Raw genomic sequence first — 22,791 nt, 5'->3', positions numbered from 1 at the left:
TTCAGAATTACAACCAAACACCAAGAAAAACAGAAAAATGCTTCTCTTTACTAATGAGTTTGAATACCAGTTCAATGGAGGGGAAAAAACTGAATATGAGTTTCGACTATGATGCTGGAAAGACATGATACTGAAAAAATTTGTAACCAACCAACATCATAAAGTGGTAACCACAACCACCAATCAGGTGGTTTTTCATAATTCAGGAGGGGGGGGGGGGGGTTAAAGCCTTTCCGGTATCATTTCTTTCCGGCATCATAGATTTTTCCGTGAAAAGTTACAATGAAGTTGATGACATCCTTTCTTCCATGTCCTCCACTCCTTCAACCTCCAAATCTGACCCTCTCCCTCAAAGAAATATAAAAAAAAAAAAAAAAAAACGAAAAAGAAATCAAGTATACAAGCAACATTGTTTCCTTTCGTAATTCCAGGTGTGGCTCTGTAATTCAAATGGGAAAAAACTGAGATCGAGATGGCAGAGATGGGTGTGGATGACCAAAGTTATCGGGCTGTTGGCCGAGCAATAGATTCATCAAATGAAACGTATGGCTCGGACACACCCAGGTCCATGGAGCCAAGATTAGTGGAAGAGTGTATTGAGTTCTTTGACATATCATCAGAATGACCTTCTCGTCTCGCCTCTGCCCCCCTCTCAATTGAAATTGCTTCTTGAATCTCCTTGAGCACTTCTGATATCGATGGCCTCATACTCCCATGGGATTGGACACACATTATTGCTTTCTCGGCAATCTTCCAAATTGATTGGATATCAAATTCATTATGCAGAGACGGGTCAATGATTCCCTGGATGTCCCCACTCTCTATGTGCGATCTTGCCTATAACACAAGTGTTGACATGGATTAGCATCTGAGTAAATGCAGGAAAGATGAACCAAGAAAATCCCACCTACTGGTTCACCTCTAAGTAACTTCCAGTGCTGGAAACAAATCCAAGATTTACACAAAAAAAAAAAAAGGTAAGAAGGATGGAGGAAATAAGCTTCTATATAATAAATGAACTAACCCATTGAACTATGTTTCTGCAATTAACACCAAAACTTTCATTAGATATTGCTTCTTGACCAGAAATCAATTCAAGAAGAATTACGCCAAAACTATAAACATCACTTTTGTCTGTCAACTGCTGAGAGATATAATACCTGTGTACAAGATAAAAAAGAAAGACGTCATTGGAGAAAGAATTTAAAACAGACTGCTATATTTAGAAAATTCTAAACGACCCAGGAATCTTCCATGTTGGTTGCAACATGGTCTGGTAACCAAAAGAGCCCAATGTTTTTTGACCTCTATTCATGAAACAAATTTGAGCTTAAAATTCCCTTTTCAAGTATTCAAAATAAACTCTTCTTGGTGGACAGTTTTTTAAATAATAATTAAAAAAATGAAACTATGGATAGATAATTTAATTCAGGATTGAACAACTCGAAATCACAGGTCTCCTATTTGATGGACAGTTCAAATTGACTAGGTCATCCCTGCATGTAGTAGAAGATCCCTAATTGAAACAAGTCATTGAAGAAATGCATTCAGAGCACCCCATAGTATCATTAGCTTTGAGAGAATGGACTCATCAAGAATGGGTGCCACCAAAGGAGGGGTTTGTTAAATTTAATTTTGATGGGAGTTGTCAGTAGTGGTGACCCAGGTCCCTCAGGTGTGGGAGGAGATCGGCTTTGGTCTGGGCAAGCCCGTGTTCACACCATCCCAACAGCCTCTTGCAACCTTGCATCAGGAATATCTCCCCATGATATAAAGCACATGATTAGGGAGATATTCCCAATGCAAGGCTGTAAAGGCTTCTCAGACGGACATTGCCCTGATGGAAGCCAAACTCGTGTGGGAGGGGTGTTTAAGGATAAGGAAGGCCACATTTTAGCTTTATTTACAGGTCCTATTAGGGTAGGGGACTGAACTCTTGAAGGGGAGACTCAGGTGGTGGTTGAATGACTAAAGAATGAGAAGCAGATAGTTTGGGCTTATAGAGAGGTGCTTAAATAATTTAAATGGTTGACAAGACATTTCCTGTTAAGAATTCAGTGGGCACAAAGAACTGCAACTGGGTTGGCTTACACACTTGCTAAGCAAGGAGTAAATAGGGGGCAGATGTATTGAGCACACTTGTAATTGTAATTTATGTAATGGGGTGAGCTAGGACACTCTACCTCCCCTGGGGAAGCTGTATCTGTACAGCTATTTCTGCTTTGTTTAATGAAATCTATTATCAAAAAAAAAAAAAAAGGAAAAGAAAATCAACCCGTCAATTCTCAATACATCATGAACATATGTTGGCTGCAATCATGGACCTTACCTATTTTCACACTAAAATTTTGCCACCCAAGCATGAGGCAGCATTTCACTTTATTTTGCAGGCTAAAATGCAACAAACATTGAATAAGTTGACTCCAACAAGTTGGAATGATTTTTGTTAAATTTCTTGTAGATGAAACAGTTTAAACTGATCCAAAAATGGCACAATGATGGCAGAAACGTGTACGCTGAGATGGAAACTATAAGGGATAGGGTCAGAAGTCATTCAGAAGAACCTAAGAGTAGCTCCAATAGGTGACAAAATGAGTGGAAGTAGACTAAGGTGATTTCGTCACGTGCATAGAAAACAACCAACAGCACAAGTAAAAAGTGATATGTTGCAAGAAGGGCTACAAGGGCTAGGGGTAGACCAAAAAGAACATGGGTCAAAGTAGTTAGAAATGATTCAAGTGCCCATAATTTAACAATGGATAGGCATTAAACAGAATGGAATCGCAAAACAGCAGAGTAGAAATGTAGATTTTAATAGTTGAAATTGAAAGCACTATTAGATAAGAGGGGTTAGCGCACTTGGTGACCCAGGAGGCAATATGAGAACAGTCAAGCCAGGAATTAGATAAGAGGTGTTTATACTATGTTTAGTGAAAAGACTAACAATATGCAAACTTTATGAATAGAACTTTTATAATCTTAAAGATTCTTGTAATCAAAAAAGTCCAATTTATTAATGGTTGACATGTACGCACAAATGTCATGTGAAATGGCTCATATGAGAAACTTTCTATATCGAACTATAAAGAATAGTTTTAATGCATCTCATCATACAGAACTGTTTTGTCTCAACTAATCTGGTTTGTTATAATTAGCCTGTCTAACATTTGCATTTATATCTAGAAATGAACACATACACAGAACACTCAGAAGTTTCTATAAAACAGAACAACAGAGGGGGTCTCAGTAATAGTACAAATAGCTCGTATGGGAACATTGAAAGGCTCAAGCTGGAGAAGCAAGAATGTAAATATGTAATATAAAGTGAAAAGTCAAAAGAGATATTGTTGGTAGAATCCTTCAGCTGAGGTTTAATAGAATATGTACATGTAAACAATAGCTACATGCTTGTAAGTTGCAACTGTGTCCATGACCATTCAAATAAAGTATCAATATGTGTGTGAATTCTGGGGAAGTTTTCACTGCCTGGATGACTAAAACACAGTTTAGTTGCAGGTACACTCCTTTTAACACCTTCTAATGTTAACATAAGTACGCAGTGGCCCTGTATTACTAATGTAATTTAATTTTTTGAAATATTAAAAATAAAGGCTCACTTTTTACATAGGGAGAGGAATCGGGCTTGGTTGGAATGTTCGTTTGTCTTTGGGTCAAGAGAAGAAGTCAGAACTTGGGAGGGAGGGATGGTAAAAGTTCTCCCAGTTCCAGACAAAGCTTGAGAACGAGTGGAGTAGGTGGGGTAGGTGGTAAAATCCAGCAGGTAATTATGCAGTGGGATTTTGAGATGGAGTAGAGGAGGGGCAAAGCCGACAGTGGTATTAGTGGGCTGGGGAGACTAAGGTGGTGGCAATTCATGGTAAGAAGAGATTGAAGAAGGATTGTGAAGGAGAACGGCAGTGGTCTGGTCAGATACAGAGAGGGCTTCTGCAGCAGCAAAATCCATGGGGGCAGAGATGTTGGAGAAAGAACTTAGATAGTCAGAATCAGTGTTTTAAAAGCGCAAGGCGCAAATAAATCACAAGGGCCATTTTGCACCCAAGGCACAAGGCACATGGCGAGGTGCACACCTTTTTGAAGAAAGGCTCAAAAATGCAAAAAAGGGTAAATTTTCAAAAAAGACAAAAATTCAAAAAATTGTCAAATATTAAAAACACAATATTAATTAAAAATGTAAACTTAAATTTTAATTAAAAAAACTATTTATTTTTGTTTGAGCAAAAGGTAACTAAGATTTTATGAAAAGAGAAGATGTACACCAATGAAAAAAAGAGAAAGGATTACAAAGGAAGAGTACCATTACTAAAAAAAAAAATCTCTCTGAGCACCAGATTTAGTTAATCCATCTGGTACAGTGTTCCATTCCCTGGGAATCCAGTTCAATTTAACCTGCATTGAGTTTAAAATATCTCTAGCTTCCACCAAAAGATGAGTTCAAAAAAAAATTTTATCTCAAATTAAAATACATAATAGGGATGTTCACGTGTCGGTTCGGTTCAGTTGCAGGCTGTTTGGCCAACCAAACTGACTTGGTTGGGTTGGGGAACTAGCCATCCAAAACCAACCAATCATTAGTGAAAACCCGCCAACTTGAGTCATATCAGTTTGGGTCAGTTTATCAGTTTGGTTGGTTTGTTCAAGAGACAGCCCAAAACTAATTTTCCAAAATAGGAAACACAGTTTGATTGGATAAAAAATTTAAAACTTTATTAATAATTGTAGCAGTATTATTAAAAAATTTAAATGTAAATATAAAATATTTTAAACTATAAAATATGGAAATTTCCCACTTTCCCATATTAAAAAAATGTGAATTTAAAATATCAAATATATCTATAGTCCGTCAGGTCAGTTTTGGTCGATTTACACATGGCCAAACTGATACTGACCCGACCTCTCGAGTTAGCATATGCATGAACTGAAGTTGACCGAAAATAGTTGAAAACCGACCAACTCGAATAAAGTTGGGTTGGATTGGTTGGTTTGGCCTATTTGTTGGTCTTACGAACAGCCCTAATACATAAACGTAACTTGTAAAACATATTTAAAATGAAAACTTAAAAATAAAATCGAGCATAACATATAAAACATATTTAAGCATGTAAACTCCTAATCTCTTTATTTTTTTCCCAATTGCGTTACTTCAAATGGCTAATGTGATGTTAAACATTATCCATTTCTGATTCTATGAGCCACCTTTGTACCAATCCCCTCAAAGCAAGCCCAAACAAGTCCATATAAGGGTCTTAAATTCTTAATCCCTATTAAAAAGTTTTTTATAACTTAAAGTGTCACACCTAGGAGTCTAGGACTTAGGCAAGGTGCATACCCTAAAATGTGTCTTGCCTGTGTGCCTAGGCGCACCTTTTAAATCACTGGTCAGAATTAATGGAAGAAAGGTGATGGTGCACATAGACAGATTCTATTAGTGGCGCTCTGATACCATGTCAGTGTTCAGCCGAACTAAGAAGAGAGAGAAAGAAGAGAGAGAGGAGAAGAAGAAGAAGAAGAAAAGAGAAAAGTGTCAAACTGAGAAGACAGAGTCTAACCCAGTCGACCATATATTTAGACTTAGTAAATAAGTGTACAAGGACAGAAATACCCGTCTAGACAGAAGGCACATAACTATTCTGGGCAGTCAAAATTTCCCCATGAATTCCATAACTTCATAGATAAATGACATCTATGAAGCAAACTTGATCAGCTATTGTTTTCAAACATGTAGTTTCCCTTTAACCTCAGGTCAATAAAGACAAAAATGAAAGATACATGTAAAGGCCTTACTCAGGGTCCAGGTACCCAACAGTCCCCCGAACTATGCTTGAGACATGTGTGGCTCCATCTACTGCAAGTTTTGATAGACCAAAGTCTGCGACCTTTGCTCTCATGTGTTTGTCTAGAAGAATATTGCTGCTTTTTAGGTCCCTATGGATGATAGTTGGCACACATCCTGTATGAAGGTACTCAATCCCTGAAACAAGTAATATAATAATGAAAATGACATCTTTGAAGTAAACTGGAAATAACAATAGCATTCATGCATACTTACCTTTTGCAGCATCTTCAGCTATCTCAAGGCGCTTGATCCAACTGATACTTCTCTCACGTGTTAAAGGTCCTGCAAAATGTATAAGAAGGCCATTCAAGATTCAAAGTAAAGCTCATATTAAAAGCAAAAGATGGAATCTTACCATAAAGATGTTCCTTCAGAGTTCCATTATGCATGAACTCATAAACAAGGATACTTTTCCCTTCTTCTTGGCAGTAACCGTGAAATTGTACTAGATTTCTGTGATGTATTCTTGAAAGTAAAGTCACCTAGATCAAATAAAGCATTTGTCAGCATGTAATCACCATTTTTTAAAGAAAGGGAGGAAACCATTTCCTATGACAAATCAGACTTGTCAAAAGGAGAGTGTTAGTTTTCTTCATAACAAAGAAATGAGTCCTAATTGAACATTTAAGGGAGATTTTTATGAAAGCATGATTACAGGGAAAAAGAGAAAATGACAAACTATGCCCTGCCACAAAATAACTTTAACAGTAATTATTAGTGAAAGATGATTCTTCCTTGCTATGGAGCCTAGGTGACACCTAGGCAGGGTACCTCAAGTTTAAGGAGATCCACTCTCAGTTCTGGAAGTGAAAATGAAAAGGAAGGGTGCTGTTTTGATCATCCTAATTAGTCATAAATAGGGTACATACCCAGCAACTGAACTGCTTGTTCAGAGGATGGCATTGACCCTTAGGATTTAGGTGAGACTATGAAAACATTTATCTTCATAACTGAACTGCTTGTTCAGATGGGTTCTAGGATCTAGAAATGTTAGTTTTGATGCTCTATCCAGGAAAGGGGCACCTGCATCAATCATTGGAGGCACCTGGCTGCTTTGGAAGTATGATGTATCTTGAATCAAAATTGTATTTTGGCCTTGAGGCTGTTTGGAAGGTTCAGATTTTACATTCTAATCTCATTAAAATAACTGCTATTCATTATTGTTAATAAAAAAAATAAAAATTAACTCTTAAACCCAGTAAAACCAAATTCTAATTAACCATAGTATGTGATCCATATTGGAGCATGGTGTTTGCTGATGAAATTGTTTTAATTGATGAAACTAATGAAGGTTAAAATGAAAAAGTAAATTATGGACAAATACATAAGAAACAAAAGGTTTTAAAATAAGCAGGAGTAAAACAGAATATGTGTTTTGGAGCAGCTACAGTAACCCGAACCAGTGAAGAAGGAAGAAGAAGATGAGGAAGAAGACAAGAGAAAGAGAGAACAAGAGGGTTTAGTCGAAACTGATTAGTCACCCATTCAGTCAACCCCCTAATGTTTATTAGGTTCTAATTACACTTACAAAGACTAAACTGCCCTCACTTAAGTGTGGGGCAGAGTACTCTAATAAAACAGCCACATAAGCAAAGTACTTAACTAACATGAGATTACTAAACTACCCCTATTCGGCTCACTCTAACACTCCCCCTCAAGCTGGAGAATATATGTCATATAATCCCAGCTTGTTACATAGATAGTTCACTTTCCCTGAGTTTAGAGCTTTTGTAAACAAATATGCCCAGTGATCATTCGAGCCCACATGTTCTGTGTTTATCTCTCCAGCAAGGACCTTCTCCCTCACAAAGTGGCAATCAACCTCTATGTGCTTTGTTCTCTCATGAAATACAGGATTGGATGAGATATGGAGTGCAGCTTGGTTGTCACAATACAGTCTCTTAGGTTTATCCATGTGAAACCCAATTTCTTGTAGAAGATTCCTCAACCACACTAACTCACAGGTAGTATGTGCCATGGCCCTATACTCAGCTTCAACACTACTTCTGGCCACAACTGTCTGCTTTTTACTCTTCCATGTCACAAGATTTCCTCCAAGAAATGTGCAATAACTCATAGTAGATCTTCTATCATTCACTGAGCCTACCCAGTCTGCATCTGTATACCCCACTACTTCAAGTTTTCCTCCTGGTTTATACAATAGTCCACGGCCTGGAGCTCCTTTCAGATACTTCACAATTCTAAGAATTGCATCCCAGTGAGGTATACAAGGGTTCTGCATGAATTGGTTCACCACACTAACTGCAAAGGATATGTCGGGTCTCGTGATAGTCAGATAGTTCAGCTTCCCCACTAGTCGCCTATACCTTCCAGGATCTTCAAATACTTCTCCTGTATCACTGCTCAACTTAACATTTGGTTCCATAGGGGTCTTAGCCGGTTTTGCACCTAACAGTCTTGTTTCTTCCAATAGATCAAGAACATATTTTCTTTGGCACAGATTTACACCTTGTTTTGACCTAGCAACCTCTATTCCCAAGAAATACTTCAATGTTCCAAGATCTTTTGTTTGGAAATGATTTTGCAGAAGTACCTTTAATTTGCCAATCTCCAATTTATCACTGCCAGTAATGACAATATCATCCACATAGACCACTAATAGAATCTTCCCAGCTTCTGAGTCATAGCTGAACACCGAGTGATCTACCTGGCACTGCTTAATTCCAAAACTCTTCACCACTTCACTGAACTTCCCAAACCAAGCACGCGGCGATTGCTTCAACCCATAAATTGCCTTCTTCAATCTGCATACCTTACCATCCTCCCCCTGAGCAACAAACCCAGGTGGTTGCTCCATATATACCTCCTCAACAAGATCACCATGGAGAAAAGCATTCTTTATATCAAGCTGAAACAGAGGCCAATCATACATAACTGCCAGGGAAATTAGTACACGAACAGAACCAATCTTAGCCACCAGAGAGAATGTCTCCATGTAGTCCACTCCATACAACTGTGAGTAACCTTTAGCAACAAGTCTGGCCTTCAGACGCTCCACACTACCATCTGGCAAGTATTTCACAGTATACACCCATTTATAGCCCACAGCATGCTTACCAGGTGGGAGAGTAGTAAGTTCCCATGTTTGAGTATGTTGAAGAGCAGAAAGTTCCTCCTCCATTAGAACTGCGTTTACCTTTCCGTAAGGCAATGAGTAGGTCAAGGTCTGAAGGTTCAACAATAGGAGCCATGAGAGGATCCGCAGATGAGGTAGAAGCTGGAGGAGGGGCCGGTGTCGTTCGACGTGTATACACTTGCCGGATTGGTGGACGTTTGGTGGTGATCTGCACGGGATGAAGTGATGAGTCTACTCTAACAACAACATCTGGAATTAGATCACTGACAAGAAGAGGAAGAGGAAGGAAGGGTGGAGACGAAGGCGCTTCAGGACTTGAGAAGAAGGAGACTGACTCAAAAAAGGTGACATCAAGGCAGACATAGCACTTCCGGGTAATGGGATTATAACACTTGTACCCTTTTTGAGTCCGTGAGTAGCCAAGGAAGACACATTTAATTGAGCGTGCATCTAGCTTGTCTATTCCAGGGCTCAGATTGTGGACAAAACACACACAACCAAAGACATGAGGAATTAATGGGAATGGAGATAAAGTGGGAAACAAGATAGAGAAGGGGGACCGACCATGAAGGATGAAGGAGGGCATCCGATTAATGAGAAAACATGCAGTGAGTACAGCATCACTCCAAAACCGTTTAGGAACATTCATGTGGTGAAGAATAGACCGAGCAGTTTCAAGAAGCTGACGGTTCTTCCGTTCAGCTACCCCATTTTGTTGAGGGGTGAATGCACATGATGTCTGATGAATAATGCCATGTTATTCTAAATACTGTTGAAATGAAGTAAGAAAATAATCACGACCATTATCTGAACGGAGAATTTTGATTGGAACATCAAATTGTGTGCGTATTTCAACATGGAATTTTTGAAAAATAGAAAACAATTCACCTCTTTCTTTCATTAAGTAAATCCATGTCATTCTTGAACAATCATCAATAAAGGAGACAAAATACTTGTACCCATTATAAGACTCTATTTTGATTGGACCCCAAACATCTGAATGAGCCAAAGAAAAATGACTCAACATACGACTCTCAACTCTTGGACTGAAGGACACACGACGATGTTTCCCAAACTGACATGACTCACATTGCAGAAGTGACAAATGACTCAATGATGGGACCAAAATCTTGAGAGCCTTGAGAGATGGATGTCCCAGTCGGCAATGCCACTGTAGAGGAGTAAATGAAGTCTGAAAAGCAATTGAAGATCCACCACCATCAAGATAATATAATCCACCAGCTTCATGCCCCCCCACCAATCTTCTTCCCCGTCTTGAAATCCTGAATAACACAAGTGGAAGGAAAGAAGGTAACAGAACAGTTAAGAGCTTTGGTTATTTTACTAACAGACATAAGATTGAATGGAAACTTAGGGACAAATAAAACAGATGATAAGGGCACAGAAGCCATGTCAACATTACCAACACCACATATGGGGGATGAAGACCCATTGGCAAGTGTAACAGTTTGCGATGTGGAGGTTTCAGAAAGAGAAGAGAACACACCTGGAGTCCCGGTCATATGATTTGAGGCTCCAGAGTCAATAATCCAGGGAGAGGTTTTAGATGACATGCAAGCAATACCTGATTGGGCAAGTGTGGTAGTGGTATGCTGTGAAGTAGTTTGAAGGAACCGTTCATACTCATCACGCAGTACGCTCACCATCTCCCTCCCAGAGGTAGATGTAGATGTGGGAGGAGTTCGGTCTGCCGGTTTACTATCAACCTCACCTGCTACAGCATGATTAGCCCATTTAGAGGGAGGGCCATGTAGATCATAACAGAAATTCACTGTGTCCCTCTCTACCACAATGAGTACATTTCCTTGTAGAGTTACTCTTCCCTTTGCCACGGCCTCCCCCTGAGTCACGACCACCCCAACTAATCATGGAACTGCCATGGCCTCCTCGGGGAGCATGACCTCCCCCTCTTGTACTATGTCCAACCCCTCTAGCTGTCACAAGTGCTGATCTATCAGACAGTGTGGAGTTCTCTGTCTGTCCCAAAGAAATTCTACGAAGCCTTGAGAATACTTCCTCAAGTGTAGGAAGAGTAGAGCCCCCCAATATTTGGGCTCTAACTAGTTCATATTCCGACTTCAGCCCCACTAAAAATCTTGTAACATCTAGTTGCTCCCTTTGTTGTTGCTGAACTTTAATATCTGGAGTAAGGGGGTGATAGACATTGAGTTCATTCCTTATATTCTTCATGCAGGCATAGTACTCTTCTTTTTGGTTCCTTGTTGTAAATCAAAATACTCCTGATAAAGCTGATGCACTCTTGTTGTGTTATCTTGTCCAGAATATAACTTCTTAGCATGCTCCCATATATCTTTAGCCGTATCAAGGAACATGAAGTTAGCACTAATTTTGGGTTCCATACTATTCCACAGCCAAGTCATGATTTGAGCATCTTCTTGTTCCCAATCATCAAACCCTAGAGAGTCCTCAGGTGGCTTCTCATCTCTTACATGCTTTACTTTCTTCTTTGCCTTGAAAAACACTTCCACTGATTTAGCCCATGGAACATAGTTCTCTCCATTCAGCTTAATTGAGGTCATTTGTACCCCTAGGTAGTCGGAGGAAATTACCACACTAGGTTTTTGATCATTGTAGCCATCTCCTATTGCTGCCATTGTACTCTTTCACGGTTGCCTCTAACCTTACTTCTCAGCTACAAGCTGATTGATGTTGTTCACAGTTGGATACTTCAGCACCTATTGCAGCCCCTAAACACAACAGTGGGAGCACACACTTGTTCTTCTTCACACTACTGCTGACTTCACACACCTACGACCTACATAAGCATCACAAGCACCACAACACAACAGTAGGCCCTCTTACAACCACTCAATAAAAAAAAATTGTGCATCACAAGCACCACAACAGTTCAGACTTGTTTAACACACTTAAGAGGGCATTACACAACCACAAGGAGCTTGGCAAGGTCACTGCATTCCACCTTACACCAGTCGGCCACCTACAGCAGCCCTAACACCACTCAACAACTCACAGCAGCCCTACACCATTCGGCTACTGCACACACAGCCCTTCCTAGGGCAACAATGAACCGAGAGAACTAGGTTCTAATCAGTACTAACTGATTCTTGAAGGGTTCCTACCCAGAAATACCAGCAACACAAAAGGACTAAATAACCAACCTTCCTTTGAGAGTATCAGCCAACCATTCACTGCTGAAATCACCTTCCTTGATGAAGAAAACTGTGCGCAGCAGAGAGCAACGAGCTGTGATGTCTCAGACCTAGGGCGAACCAGCTCTCTCCATTAACTAACCAGAAACGAAGGTGTCACGAACATAGCTGAGATGCTTTACAAGCAGAAGCAAGTCAGAAAACTCGCTCTGATACCATGTTTTGGAGCAGCTACAGTAACCCAAACCAGTGAAGAAGGAAGAAGAAGATGAGGAAGAAGGCAAGAGAAAGAGAGAACAGGAGGGTTTAGTCGAAACTGATTAGTCACCCATTCAGTCGACCCCCTAATGTTTATTAGGTTCTAATTACACTTACAAAGACTAAACTGCCCTCACTTAAGTGTGGGGCAGAGTACTCTAATAAAACAGCCACATAAGCAAAGTACTTAACTGACATGAGATTACTAAACTACCCCTATTCGGCTCACTCTAACAATGATGATGATGATGATGATAACAATAGTAGGAGTGTAAAACCAAGGTACACCGTACACTTACGATAGGAGACCAAGAGATAACTCAATAAGGCAATAAGGCATTTTCAAGTACCTTGGTTCAATGATTCATAACAAGGTAGAGGTTGAAGAGGACAGCTCATAGAATTAGAGCAGGTGGGAAAAATGGAGGGGTGTATCTAGAGTCCTATGTTATAGACATCACAAATACCACTTAGATGTATTTAGAAAAAGGTAAGAGTCAACAAAACAGCCGTAAGGCCAGCCGTGTTGTATGGAGCAGAAAGCTAGGCAGTCAAGAAACAACATGTCCAAAAAATGAGTGTGGCAGAAATGTGTACACTAATATGGATGGGTGGAAAAGGATAGGATCAGAAATGGAGTCATTCAAAGGAACCTCGGAGTAGCTCCAATAGGTACAGAATGACAAAAACTAGACTAAGATGGTTTGGTTATGTGCATAGATAGAATGGAATGTTGAAACAGGATTCATGTAGCCAATCCCATATAGTTGGGATAAGGCTTGGATGATGATGATGACTTGCTCCATGTTGGACTCATATAACCATCATAATAGCCAACTAATAAAAGAATACTAATAATACAAGAGAGGGGAGGTAAAAATTGTGAAACAGAATGTTTTATTAGATTATAAAAATTGTGAAACTTTGAGTACAAGAGAGGGGAGGTAAAATATCTTAACTCCCCCACAACAGAGAACAAGAAGGAAAGCTAAAAAGTGGCCCAAAACAAAGAATCATTAAGCACCCCTTGCTTGGCTAACCCATCAGCCATGCAATTAGCACTTCTCTAGGCTTTCTTTTGGCCCATTGGTGCAGGATCTGAAGATCCCAAATTGGAATTTTCTGAAATTTTATGTGTTTCAGTATTTTTGGACAGTTGGGGTATTTTTGTCATTTTACAATTTCTCTGTGGGGTCCAATGAAATAGGATAATAGTCTGAATCTTACTAGAATTCTTATGAGTCTAACAGTCTGTCCTAGGGTTCTTATGAGACCAGAGTCTATGAATATGTATGGACGTTTTACACAAAGAACAAAGTTTATTGAGTTTTCTTGAGCTTATGCTAATTATGGTGAGTGGTTCCCATACCCTAGAGTGATTCTAGGTACCCCATGAGTGATTCCTGGCATTCTCTCCTCGTTCTCTCTCTATTTTCCTCCCTGTTCCTTCAATAAGCCATTACAGCCATCAACAGCCATAGATTTATGATCAAGGAAGATCATTCAACATTCTGAAAGGACTAGAATTGAGCTCGCCCTACATCACCCATGGGCTCTTGGACTAAGCCAGATGCCTCTGCATCAATTTATTTGGACTCCTAGATCAGCTAACTCAATCACAGATGGCCTATTTAGAGCTGTAGAGGTGTATTCGACGGTTTTTCTTGGGCCTTATCTGATTAATCATAGAGTAGTTAAGTTTTCTGTTGTTGGATTTTGAATTTTATCAATGGTTTTATGTGGCCTTTAGTAATCTCTTTACTTGGGGAAAACATAAAAGATTAAGTTCCAAAGGAAATGTAAAGTGATAAGAAAAGAGATGCAAATTTAATCCCAAGCTACCTCATTTGAAAATTCTCGCTTCCCCTGGTAGGAGTTACTAGTCAAAACTTTGACCGCAATTTCTTTTCCATCTATCATCTTTCCATAGTATACCACTCCAAAGCCTCCTGAACCAATTTTTTTCTCAAACTTCCTAGTGGCATCTTCAATTTCAGCAAACGAAAAACAATGTGCAGTTTCTGTGGCAACCTCGCTTGAGGAAGAAACTAATTTCTGGGGAGGTAAGGATTGTACAAGCTGATCTGAAACAAATTCAGACAGTACACACACACACACACACACACAATTATAGGTCTAATGAGATTCTGACTGGAAAAAAGAAAACACACACACACACACACAAAGAAGTTCAACGAAGTTTGACCAGACCTTCCTCAGAATATTTTTTCTTTCCCTTATGCATAAATATGCAAGATAAAATGGTAGCTAGAAGCAGTACAACAGCCCCAACCGTTGATCCAATAATAATTTTTATGTGGCTTCCTCCTCTCCGTTCTACACGAAAATCAATGTTGCCAGAGTAGCTGTGAGGCATAACAATCAACAACAGTAAATATTTCATATTACGTGTCAAATGCAGAAGCAGATATTCCAATATCTATAAAAAGAAAGCAGAAAAAGAAAAGAGTATCTTACAAAGATACAAGCAGATGAGCCAAGATATAAATATATTGATAAATATTTTAGAAGCCGAATATCAAAGCTTCAGAACAGAGTATTGGGCAGTCAAGAAACATGTCCAAAAAAATTGAATATGAAAGAAATGCGTAAGCTGAGATGGAAAAATGGAAAACTAGGAAGATGTAAAGCATAAGATATTTTAAAATAAATTCAAAAAAAATAATTAATAAAAAATATAAACTAAAATTTTAAAATAATGTTTAAAAACCTATTATCTAAAATTAAAATACATTAACATAAGATGTAAAGCATATTCAAATGAGAATTTAAAAATAAAATCAAACATATAAAACATTTCCAAGCATGTAAAACCTCTAATTTCTTTTTTCACTCAATTGCAGTACTTCACATAGCTAATGTAATGTAAAACATATTACATTCCTGATTCTACGAGCTGGCTTTGTGCCACGCCCCTCGAGGCAAGCCCAAACAAGCCCATGTTAGGTCTTAAATTCTTAGTTTTAACACAAAAAATAATGATTTTATAGTTTTATTTGCTTTTTAAGAAGGCATTTTATTAGGATGAATGAATGAACAACATTACCAAATTCGGGGTCCAACTGAGGGCCCAACCGTTATGTTCAAAGAAAAGCAAAAAAGCGCCAAATTTTCAAAAGGCGCACGCCTGGGCTGAGGCGCAAGGCACACCAAGCGTGCACCTTTTGAAAGGGCTGCGCCTAGGACCTAGGTGAGGCGTATACCTTGAAATGCGCCTCGCTTGTGCGCCTAGGCACACCTTTTAAATCACTGCTAAGGGTTCTCAGAAAAAGACTCAGCCCCGGGCCTATCAGGCAACAGATGGACAAGCAACTGACACTGTATCCACCAAGGGTGATTCTTCAGTGAAAGGTGATTCAACAGGTGTCATGGATGAAGAAAGGTTCGACAATTGGTATCTTTTGCTATTTCCTCTGCTTTCTCTGCTATTGGCTTATCTGGTAAGTTATTTGCATATTGTTCTTCCCCTTCACATGCTTGGATTATAGATTCAGGTGCCACCAATCATATGACAAGAGCCTACCTCAATCACACAAATCCATCCACTAAAACTCACCATAAACATATTATTACTGCCAATGGTGAAAAGTTAGACATCATTGGTAGCAATGATTTGTCCCTTAAACTGTCACCAACTAGATCCTTCCCTCTCTCCAAAACCCTCTTAATCTGATTTCTGTTGGACAACTTGTTGATGAAGGAAATGTTCTCACCTTTTCTCATGATGGTTGCTTGATACAGGACCAGTACACTAGGAAGGTGAAATGGAAGGGGCGTAGGTTGGGCCATCTGTTTGTGCTAGAGTTCGAGAAATCTTAATCAGGAGCATCCTCAGCTTTACTCAGTTTTTCTTTGTCTGATTCTCTATTGAGTTATAGATATGGCATAAACGGTTGGGTCATCCATATTCCCAAAAATTAAAGTTTTTGTTCGAGTAAAAGTCATGTTTTACCATTTCTTCATACATCTGAACATGCCACTAAACCTTTTGAGATAATACACAGTGATGTTTGGTCTGCTTCTATTACTTCACGATTGGGATACAGATATTTTGTATTGTTTATAGATGATTGTACCAGATATACTTGGATTTATTTTTTGCGGCACAAATCAGAAGTCTTTGGCACATTTAAATTATTTCATACCATGGTGCAAAATCGATTCAAGTGCAATGTGACTATCCTCTGCTCAGATTCAGGGGGGGAATATAGAGACAGAGACTTTCAAGCCTACTTGAGGAGTTATGGAATTTAGTCTCAACACAGCTGCCCAGACACTCCACAACAGAATGGTGTGGCCGAACGGAAGAATGGACATATTCTCAATGTTGTGCAGACATTACTACAAGAATCTCATACTCCAACTTCGTTTTGGGTAGAAGCAGCCAGTACAACCGTGTATTTGATCAATTTTCTTCCCTCCTCTGTTCTAGGCAACACTTCTCCCTTCCAAAAACTTTTTGGTCATCCCCCAGATTTCTCTAGTCTTCATGTTTTTGGTTGTCTTTGTTTTGTACATCTTCTTGTTCGTGAACGATCTAAATTAATTGCTCAGTTTGCTATGTGTGCCTTTGTGGGATATAGTCCTGACCACAAAGGATTTTTGTGCTATGATCCTACTATTCATCGTATTCCCGAAATGTTGTGTTTCTTGAACATATCTCTTTCTTTTCTGGGATTGCTAGATTGTCTGCTCCTTCCATCTCTATTTTGCAAGACTTTGATTCAGACAACACTACTACTTCCTCGACTGAGAGAGATTTTCTCGTCTTCACCCGCAAGCGGCTACGTGACCCAGTCCCTGCGCCTACAACCCCCCTTCCACCCGGTCTAGAGCATCCCTCCCCGGTACCCCCTATAAGTGATACTTTGACCCAAGATCCTCTCATTTCAGATAGTAGTTTGGTTATTCCACTTTGTCATTCTACCCGTATTTCTCGACCCCCTAACCGCTATGGTTTTCCTTCAAACCATAGTTCCTTTTTTGTTACACTTTCTTCCACAGATATCCCTAGATCTTATCAGCAAGCCATTAGAAGTTCTTAGTGGAAAGAAGCCATGGATGCTGAAATTCAAGCCCTCCATGAGAATGATACTTGAGATCTTGTGCCAGCTCCTCCAGATGCTTCTATTGTTGGAAGTCGTTGGGTCTATACGATCAAACTAAAGTCAGATGGTTCCCTTGATCGATATAAGGCTCGATTAGTTGCCCAAGGATACAGTTAGGAATATGGAATTGATTATGAAGAAACATGTGCCCCGGTTGCTACCACAGTTTGGACTCTTATGGCCATATCTGCCATTCATTCCTGGATTATTTACCAACTAGACGTGAAGAATGCTTTTCTTCATGTGCCTCAGTTGTGCTTCCAGGGTGTTGTTGTTGCAGCTGAGTATAATCAGAGTTCCTTTGACTACTATCTCTTTTTTAAGAGAAGACCCCAGGGTATCACTATCCTCCTATTGTATGTTGATGACATGCTTCTAACTGGAGATGATCATGATGGCATTTGTGAGCTGAAGTCCTTACTCCATAACTCATTTCACATGAAGGACCTGGGTCCCCTTACTTATTTCTTGGGTTTGGAGGTCCATCGTAGCGGTCAAGGGTATTTCATTTGTCAACAAAAATATGCCTCTGATCTCGTCAAATTAGCTGGAATTACTGATGAGAAACATGTTGATACCCCCCTGGAGATGAATGTCAAGCTATCTAAATCTGAAGGCCTCATCCTTCCTGATGCTACTTTGTACCATCAGCTTGTTGGCTCTCTGACCTATCTCACTATGACCAGGCCTGATATTTCACATGTTGTTCAGGTTGTCAATCAATTTGTCTCTGCCCCGCGGCAACCTCATATGACTATTGTTCGCCTCATTATCCATTATGTTAGAGACAACCTCTCAGGGATTGTTTTTCTCTTCCTCATCATCCATACAGTTGAGGGTTTATGTTGATGCCGACTGGGTTGGTTGTCCTAACACTCGCCAATCCACTACTGGGTGGTGCGTCTTCATGGGTGACTCTCTCATCTCCTAGAAGTGCAAGGAGCAGCAAGCTGTCTCTAAGTCTTCTACTAAAGCCGAGTATAGAGCTATGTCTTCTGCATGTAGCGAGATTGTTTGGCTGAAGTCTTCTTTTCATGGATCTTGGTACTCCACTTCCTACTCCTATCCCTCTATATGTTGACAACACCAGTGCTATCAAGATCGCATCTAATCGTCTTTCATGAGAGGACTAAACATATCGAGGTGGATTGTCACTTTATTAGAGACCTTGTTGTAGGCTCTATATCTCTTCCTCATGTACTCTCACATGTAGATTGTCGACATCTTCACCAAGGTGATGACTAAAAGTCGACATCTCGTTCTTGTGGGCAAACTGATGCTGTGTCTACGCATCAATTTGAGGGGGAGTGTGAAGATATATCTTGATGTACATTATTAGAATAGTCCTTGTTGTACAGTATCGTATTCTTATTATTTTATTTGTTCTTTTTATCTTTCAACCCTGTAAGGGCATTCTTGTAACTGTACATATCTTTTATTCTTTAATATAAAAGAGACTCTTTGGGGTGGGGGTCGACTATTCTTGACACCCTTAATTTTGTTTTCTTCTTGCTCTCAATTCGGTTCACAGAAATGAAGCCATTTGAATGAACCTAAGAGTAGCTCCAAGCTCCAATAGGTGATAAAATGGGATAAAGCAAACTAGGATAGTTTGGTCACATGCATAGAAAACCATCAACAGTACCTGTAAGTAGGGGTGTCAATGGACTGGTTTTTTATTGGACTCCGTCCAAACCAAAATCAATTTGGAGGGATTGAATAAACCAACAAAACATATTGAATTGACAGAAATATGTACTAGTGTGGGAGCATTAATCCCATACACAGCTATAAAACTTTAATCAAACCCTAAATTCAAATAAAGTTCTCTTTTGCTGATCAAAAAAAATATTGAATTGGACCAGTCTAGACTTAATGGTCCAAAGTATTTATTGGATTGGATTGGATTGGACCCGGTCCATCCATAATGAATTTATATTGGATTGGGTTGGATTGAGACAACATCTGGTCTATTGATAGAAGATAAGAATATAGGAGTCAATGGACCAGGTTTGGGTTAAAACCAATCTAAATTAAAACAAATTTGAACAGATTGGACGGTCCAGACATTGAATTGGGCTGGTCCAAAATGGTCCAAAATGGTCCGGACTGGTCCATAATGGTCTAAATTCAATTCTGAAGAAAGAATGAATAGACCTAGACAATGAACTAGAAAGAGCCTCTCCAGAATTAGCTACCACCACCATTTTCCACAATGCCAACTCCTTCCTAGAGGAGTTCCAAGGAACTCTATTCATAAGGTCCCTTTTTTTTTTTTTTTTTTGAATTTCAAACCACCAATAGATTTTGGATGACATAGTCATAGGGATCAATCAGCACCCTTGAAAACTTATTCTAGAAGAAAGGACATAGAACAGGTCCTGGTATGGCATTATGATGGCACTTGGGATTTGGGCTCAACACCACGGGTACTTTTGGCATTATGATGCCACTTGGGATTTAGAACAGGTCTGACTTGTTTGCTTATATTTTATTTATGTTCAAAGTTCAAGTCATTGAATAATGTAGTTTAAGACTTATTGAGCTTTCTTTGAATTGAGGTATTCTTGGAAAAGGGTGGTATCCATGAATTACACATGTTAGCTAATAGGTGGGTTTCTAAAGCAGAAAAGTTTTCATATGCAGTGAACTTTTTGAAAGGTATTATGCAGATTTTTTATGATTATGCTACGTAGAAAGAATTTAAGATAGGTGATGGATTGAAAAATCATTTTTGGGAGGACAATTGGAGTGGAGAACACTTTTAGCACTGACTTGAAAGGAGCAAACTGCTGCCATGAACTATAGCAAGGGTATTTTAGATTTTCTTTGTATTATTTTACATTAAAGAAATAAAACAATGGGAGTCAACTAACAAGCTAAAACCTGAACTCCATGAGTTTCTTTCTTCTCTTCTTCTACCTTCTTCTCTGTTATTCTGTAACCCTAATCTTTTAAAGTTTAAACTAGAAGGATATACAAATTGTGAGATTCTCTATGAAATGGACTATAAAGAGATAATAGATGCCTTACAATGAGATTAATAAGCAACTTAAGAGATCTAGAATTGTTGTATAATCCATAACCAAATTGTGATGTTTCCATGCAATGGACTAAAATACATGCAATGCAAAAACAGGTTTCTTACTAAAAGGACAATAACCAATTTAGAGATCTAGCATGGTTGCATGTGAGTAACTTCCTCTCCATTTGCCCTTCCTATAGTGTAAGCTATAGGTCCAACATAGAAATCCAGCAATACAAGTGTAACTGACAGCAAATGTAAAGATTCACAACATATAAATATCTAAAGAATGCGGCATGGACACAATGGATTAGAGTTTTAACTCAAAATTGAAGTATATGACAATGACACAGAACCTATTTTAAGCATCTGGATAACAAAGATAGTGAGGGATACAAAATAATCCTAGGGACTCAACCTAAACCTTCCTACTAAAGAAGCAACCATATGTAGACCAATTACTATTCATTTAAATAAAAGTAAGATATTTGATACAAGTTTTATAAGAAAAAAGTTAAACAACCACATTATGCAAATAAATAACATATAAGATAGTGTATGCAATAAATGAGATCTGAATTAGAGTCTGGTGGAATGAGTACAAAGGATTAATACAGACTAATACCCACTTAAAAATCAAATTTGTATTAAGAAGACCCGATGGCACTGTTCCAGATAACATATTATTCTGAACATACCTGCAACCAGAAGAGTTAGAAAATAAGATCTTGAAGAATTCAATTAAGTCCCTCAAAATATTTATCAATCACGAGGTAACAATACTTACAGTTCCCTCAAATTTGGCAGGTGAAAAAGAGATGAAGGCAGCTCACCAGTCAACTGGTTGTTCTCAAGATGACTACAATTGAGAAAGATGTATGTGTAAAATGAAAATTTTGGAAAATTAAATGACTAAATGAAAAAGTCGTTGATTTTTACATGATTTTCAAGTTCTCGCATCCACTGAAATCAGGTATTGAGCCAGTGAGTGAGTTCCCATCAAGCCACCTATAATCAAAAGATGAATGGTTACTGATGATGCAAGGAAAACCAACACTAAATGAGAAAAAGTGACCATGTATTTAGAAGCTTACAGCTCAACTAAGCCTGTCAACTTTGTCAGCTCCAAAGGAATTTTCCCTGTCAAATTCTTCTGAGACAGAACACTGCAAAAGTTCCAGATACCAAAAGTAGTGTAAATCAGTACTAAACTTAAATTAGGATTGAAAACTGGAACTAAAAGAAGCTTAGAAGTACAAATATTCATGAGACAGCCTTCGAGGTCACACAAGTTTTATTTAGTTTAATCCAGTATTTTAAAGGGCATGGGAGGTGTACACCTAAGGCATGGCTCCAGGTGAGGTGCCCCCCAAAACACCCTGAGGCATATGCCTCAGGTGCAAGAGGCATACACCTTTCGCATGAGGCGTGCTAGAGGCACTGGAAAGAAAATGAAAGAAAATGAAAAGAAAGGAAGGGAAAGGAAAGGGAAGGGAAGGGAAATAAAAAGAGAAAAGAAAGAAAAGAAACGAGAAGGGAAGGAAAGAGAATGGGAAAACAAGTTTAGACAAGATCCCCCCCGCCTTCAGCTAGGGCATCTTCATTCTTCTTAATATGAAATATCTTTATTAGAGAAAGAGAAAGAGAGAGAAGAGAGAAATGAGATCCTCCCTCTTCTTCCTCCTCACCCCCCTACTCTTAAGGAGGTTTTTGCCTGCCTCCTTGTGTTTGGGAGATTTATGCCTCTTACGTTCTGAACTGCGTCCCATGCCTCCAAGTAATGGAACACCTCACGTCATGCATCCGCATTTTAAAACATTGGTATACTCTCTCAAAAAGAATAAAAGGGAAAAAATATTTACATCTTAGTTATTCTAGGTTTGGGAGTCTTATGCCTCTTACATTCTGAACCATGCCTCACGCCCCCAAGTAGTGGAACACCTCGCGTCATGCCTCCGCGCTTTAAAACATTGATTTAATCTCTAAAAAAGAATAAAAAGGAAAAAATATTTACATTGAAGTTATTCTAGGTTGTGGATCTGAACTGCATTGAACCCATGACCATGGAACTGGTAAGCATGGGTCACCACCTTCTTGTGCCCAATCTGTTGATGGGTAATTAGAAACTAGACCAGCAATAATTGTTCCTGCAACTCATGAAAGCTAAGATTAGTATACCAGAACAGTATTTCAAGCCAAATAAGGCTATTCATGATCATGCATTCAAGGAACCAATATTATGCATAGGTTAGCAGCCAACTTATCTTACAATGCAA

At 39.0% G+C, this 22,791-nt stretch overlaps 1 protein-coding gene across 1 annotated transcript in view; it reads right to left on the bottom strand.

Moving 5' to 3' along the window:
• Positions 1-28: 28 nt before the first annotated feature.
• LOC148868289 (putative LRR receptor-like serine/threonine-protein kinase At1g67720) overlaps positions 29-22,791 on the bottom strand; it is a 33,587-nt gene continuing 10,824 nt past the window's right edge. The window contains exons 4-15 of the mRNA XM_088967494.1: positions 22,530-22,662; positions 21,610-21,681; positions 21,455-21,523; positions 21,303-21,374; positions 21,145-21,213; positions 14,573-14,727; positions 14,204-14,445; positions 6,210-6,336; positions 6,068-6,136; positions 5,803-5,989; positions 1,025-1,160; positions 29-837 (exon numbers count right to left, since the gene is read on the bottom strand). Of these exons, the coding sequence (XP_088823620.1) occupies positions 502-837; positions 1,025-1,160; positions 5,803-5,989; positions 6,068-6,136; positions 6,210-6,336; positions 14,204-14,445; positions 14,573-14,727; positions 21,145-21,213; positions 21,303-21,374; positions 21,455-21,523; positions 21,610-21,681; positions 22,530-22,662 (1,667 nt within the window). The 3' untranslated portion in view covers positions 29-501. The remainder of the gene's footprint in view (positions 838-1,024; positions 1,161-5,802; positions 5,990-6,067; positions 6,137-6,209; positions 6,337-14,203; positions 14,446-14,572; positions 14,728-21,144; positions 21,214-21,302; positions 21,375-21,454; positions 21,524-21,609; positions 21,682-22,529; positions 22,663-22,791) is intronic.

This window comes from Nelumbo lutea, chromosome 2 (genome assembly GCF_056320005.1).
Source record: "Nelumbo lutea isolate HS-2025 chromosome 2, American lotus-T2T, whole genome shotgun sequence".
Taxonomy (NCBI): Eukaryota; Viridiplantae; Streptophyta; class Magnoliopsida; order Proteales; family Nelumbonaceae; genus Nelumbo; species Nelumbo lutea.
The sequence above is the reverse complement of the archived record's forward strand: the minus strand, read 5'-3'. Positions and strand labels throughout refer to the sequence as shown.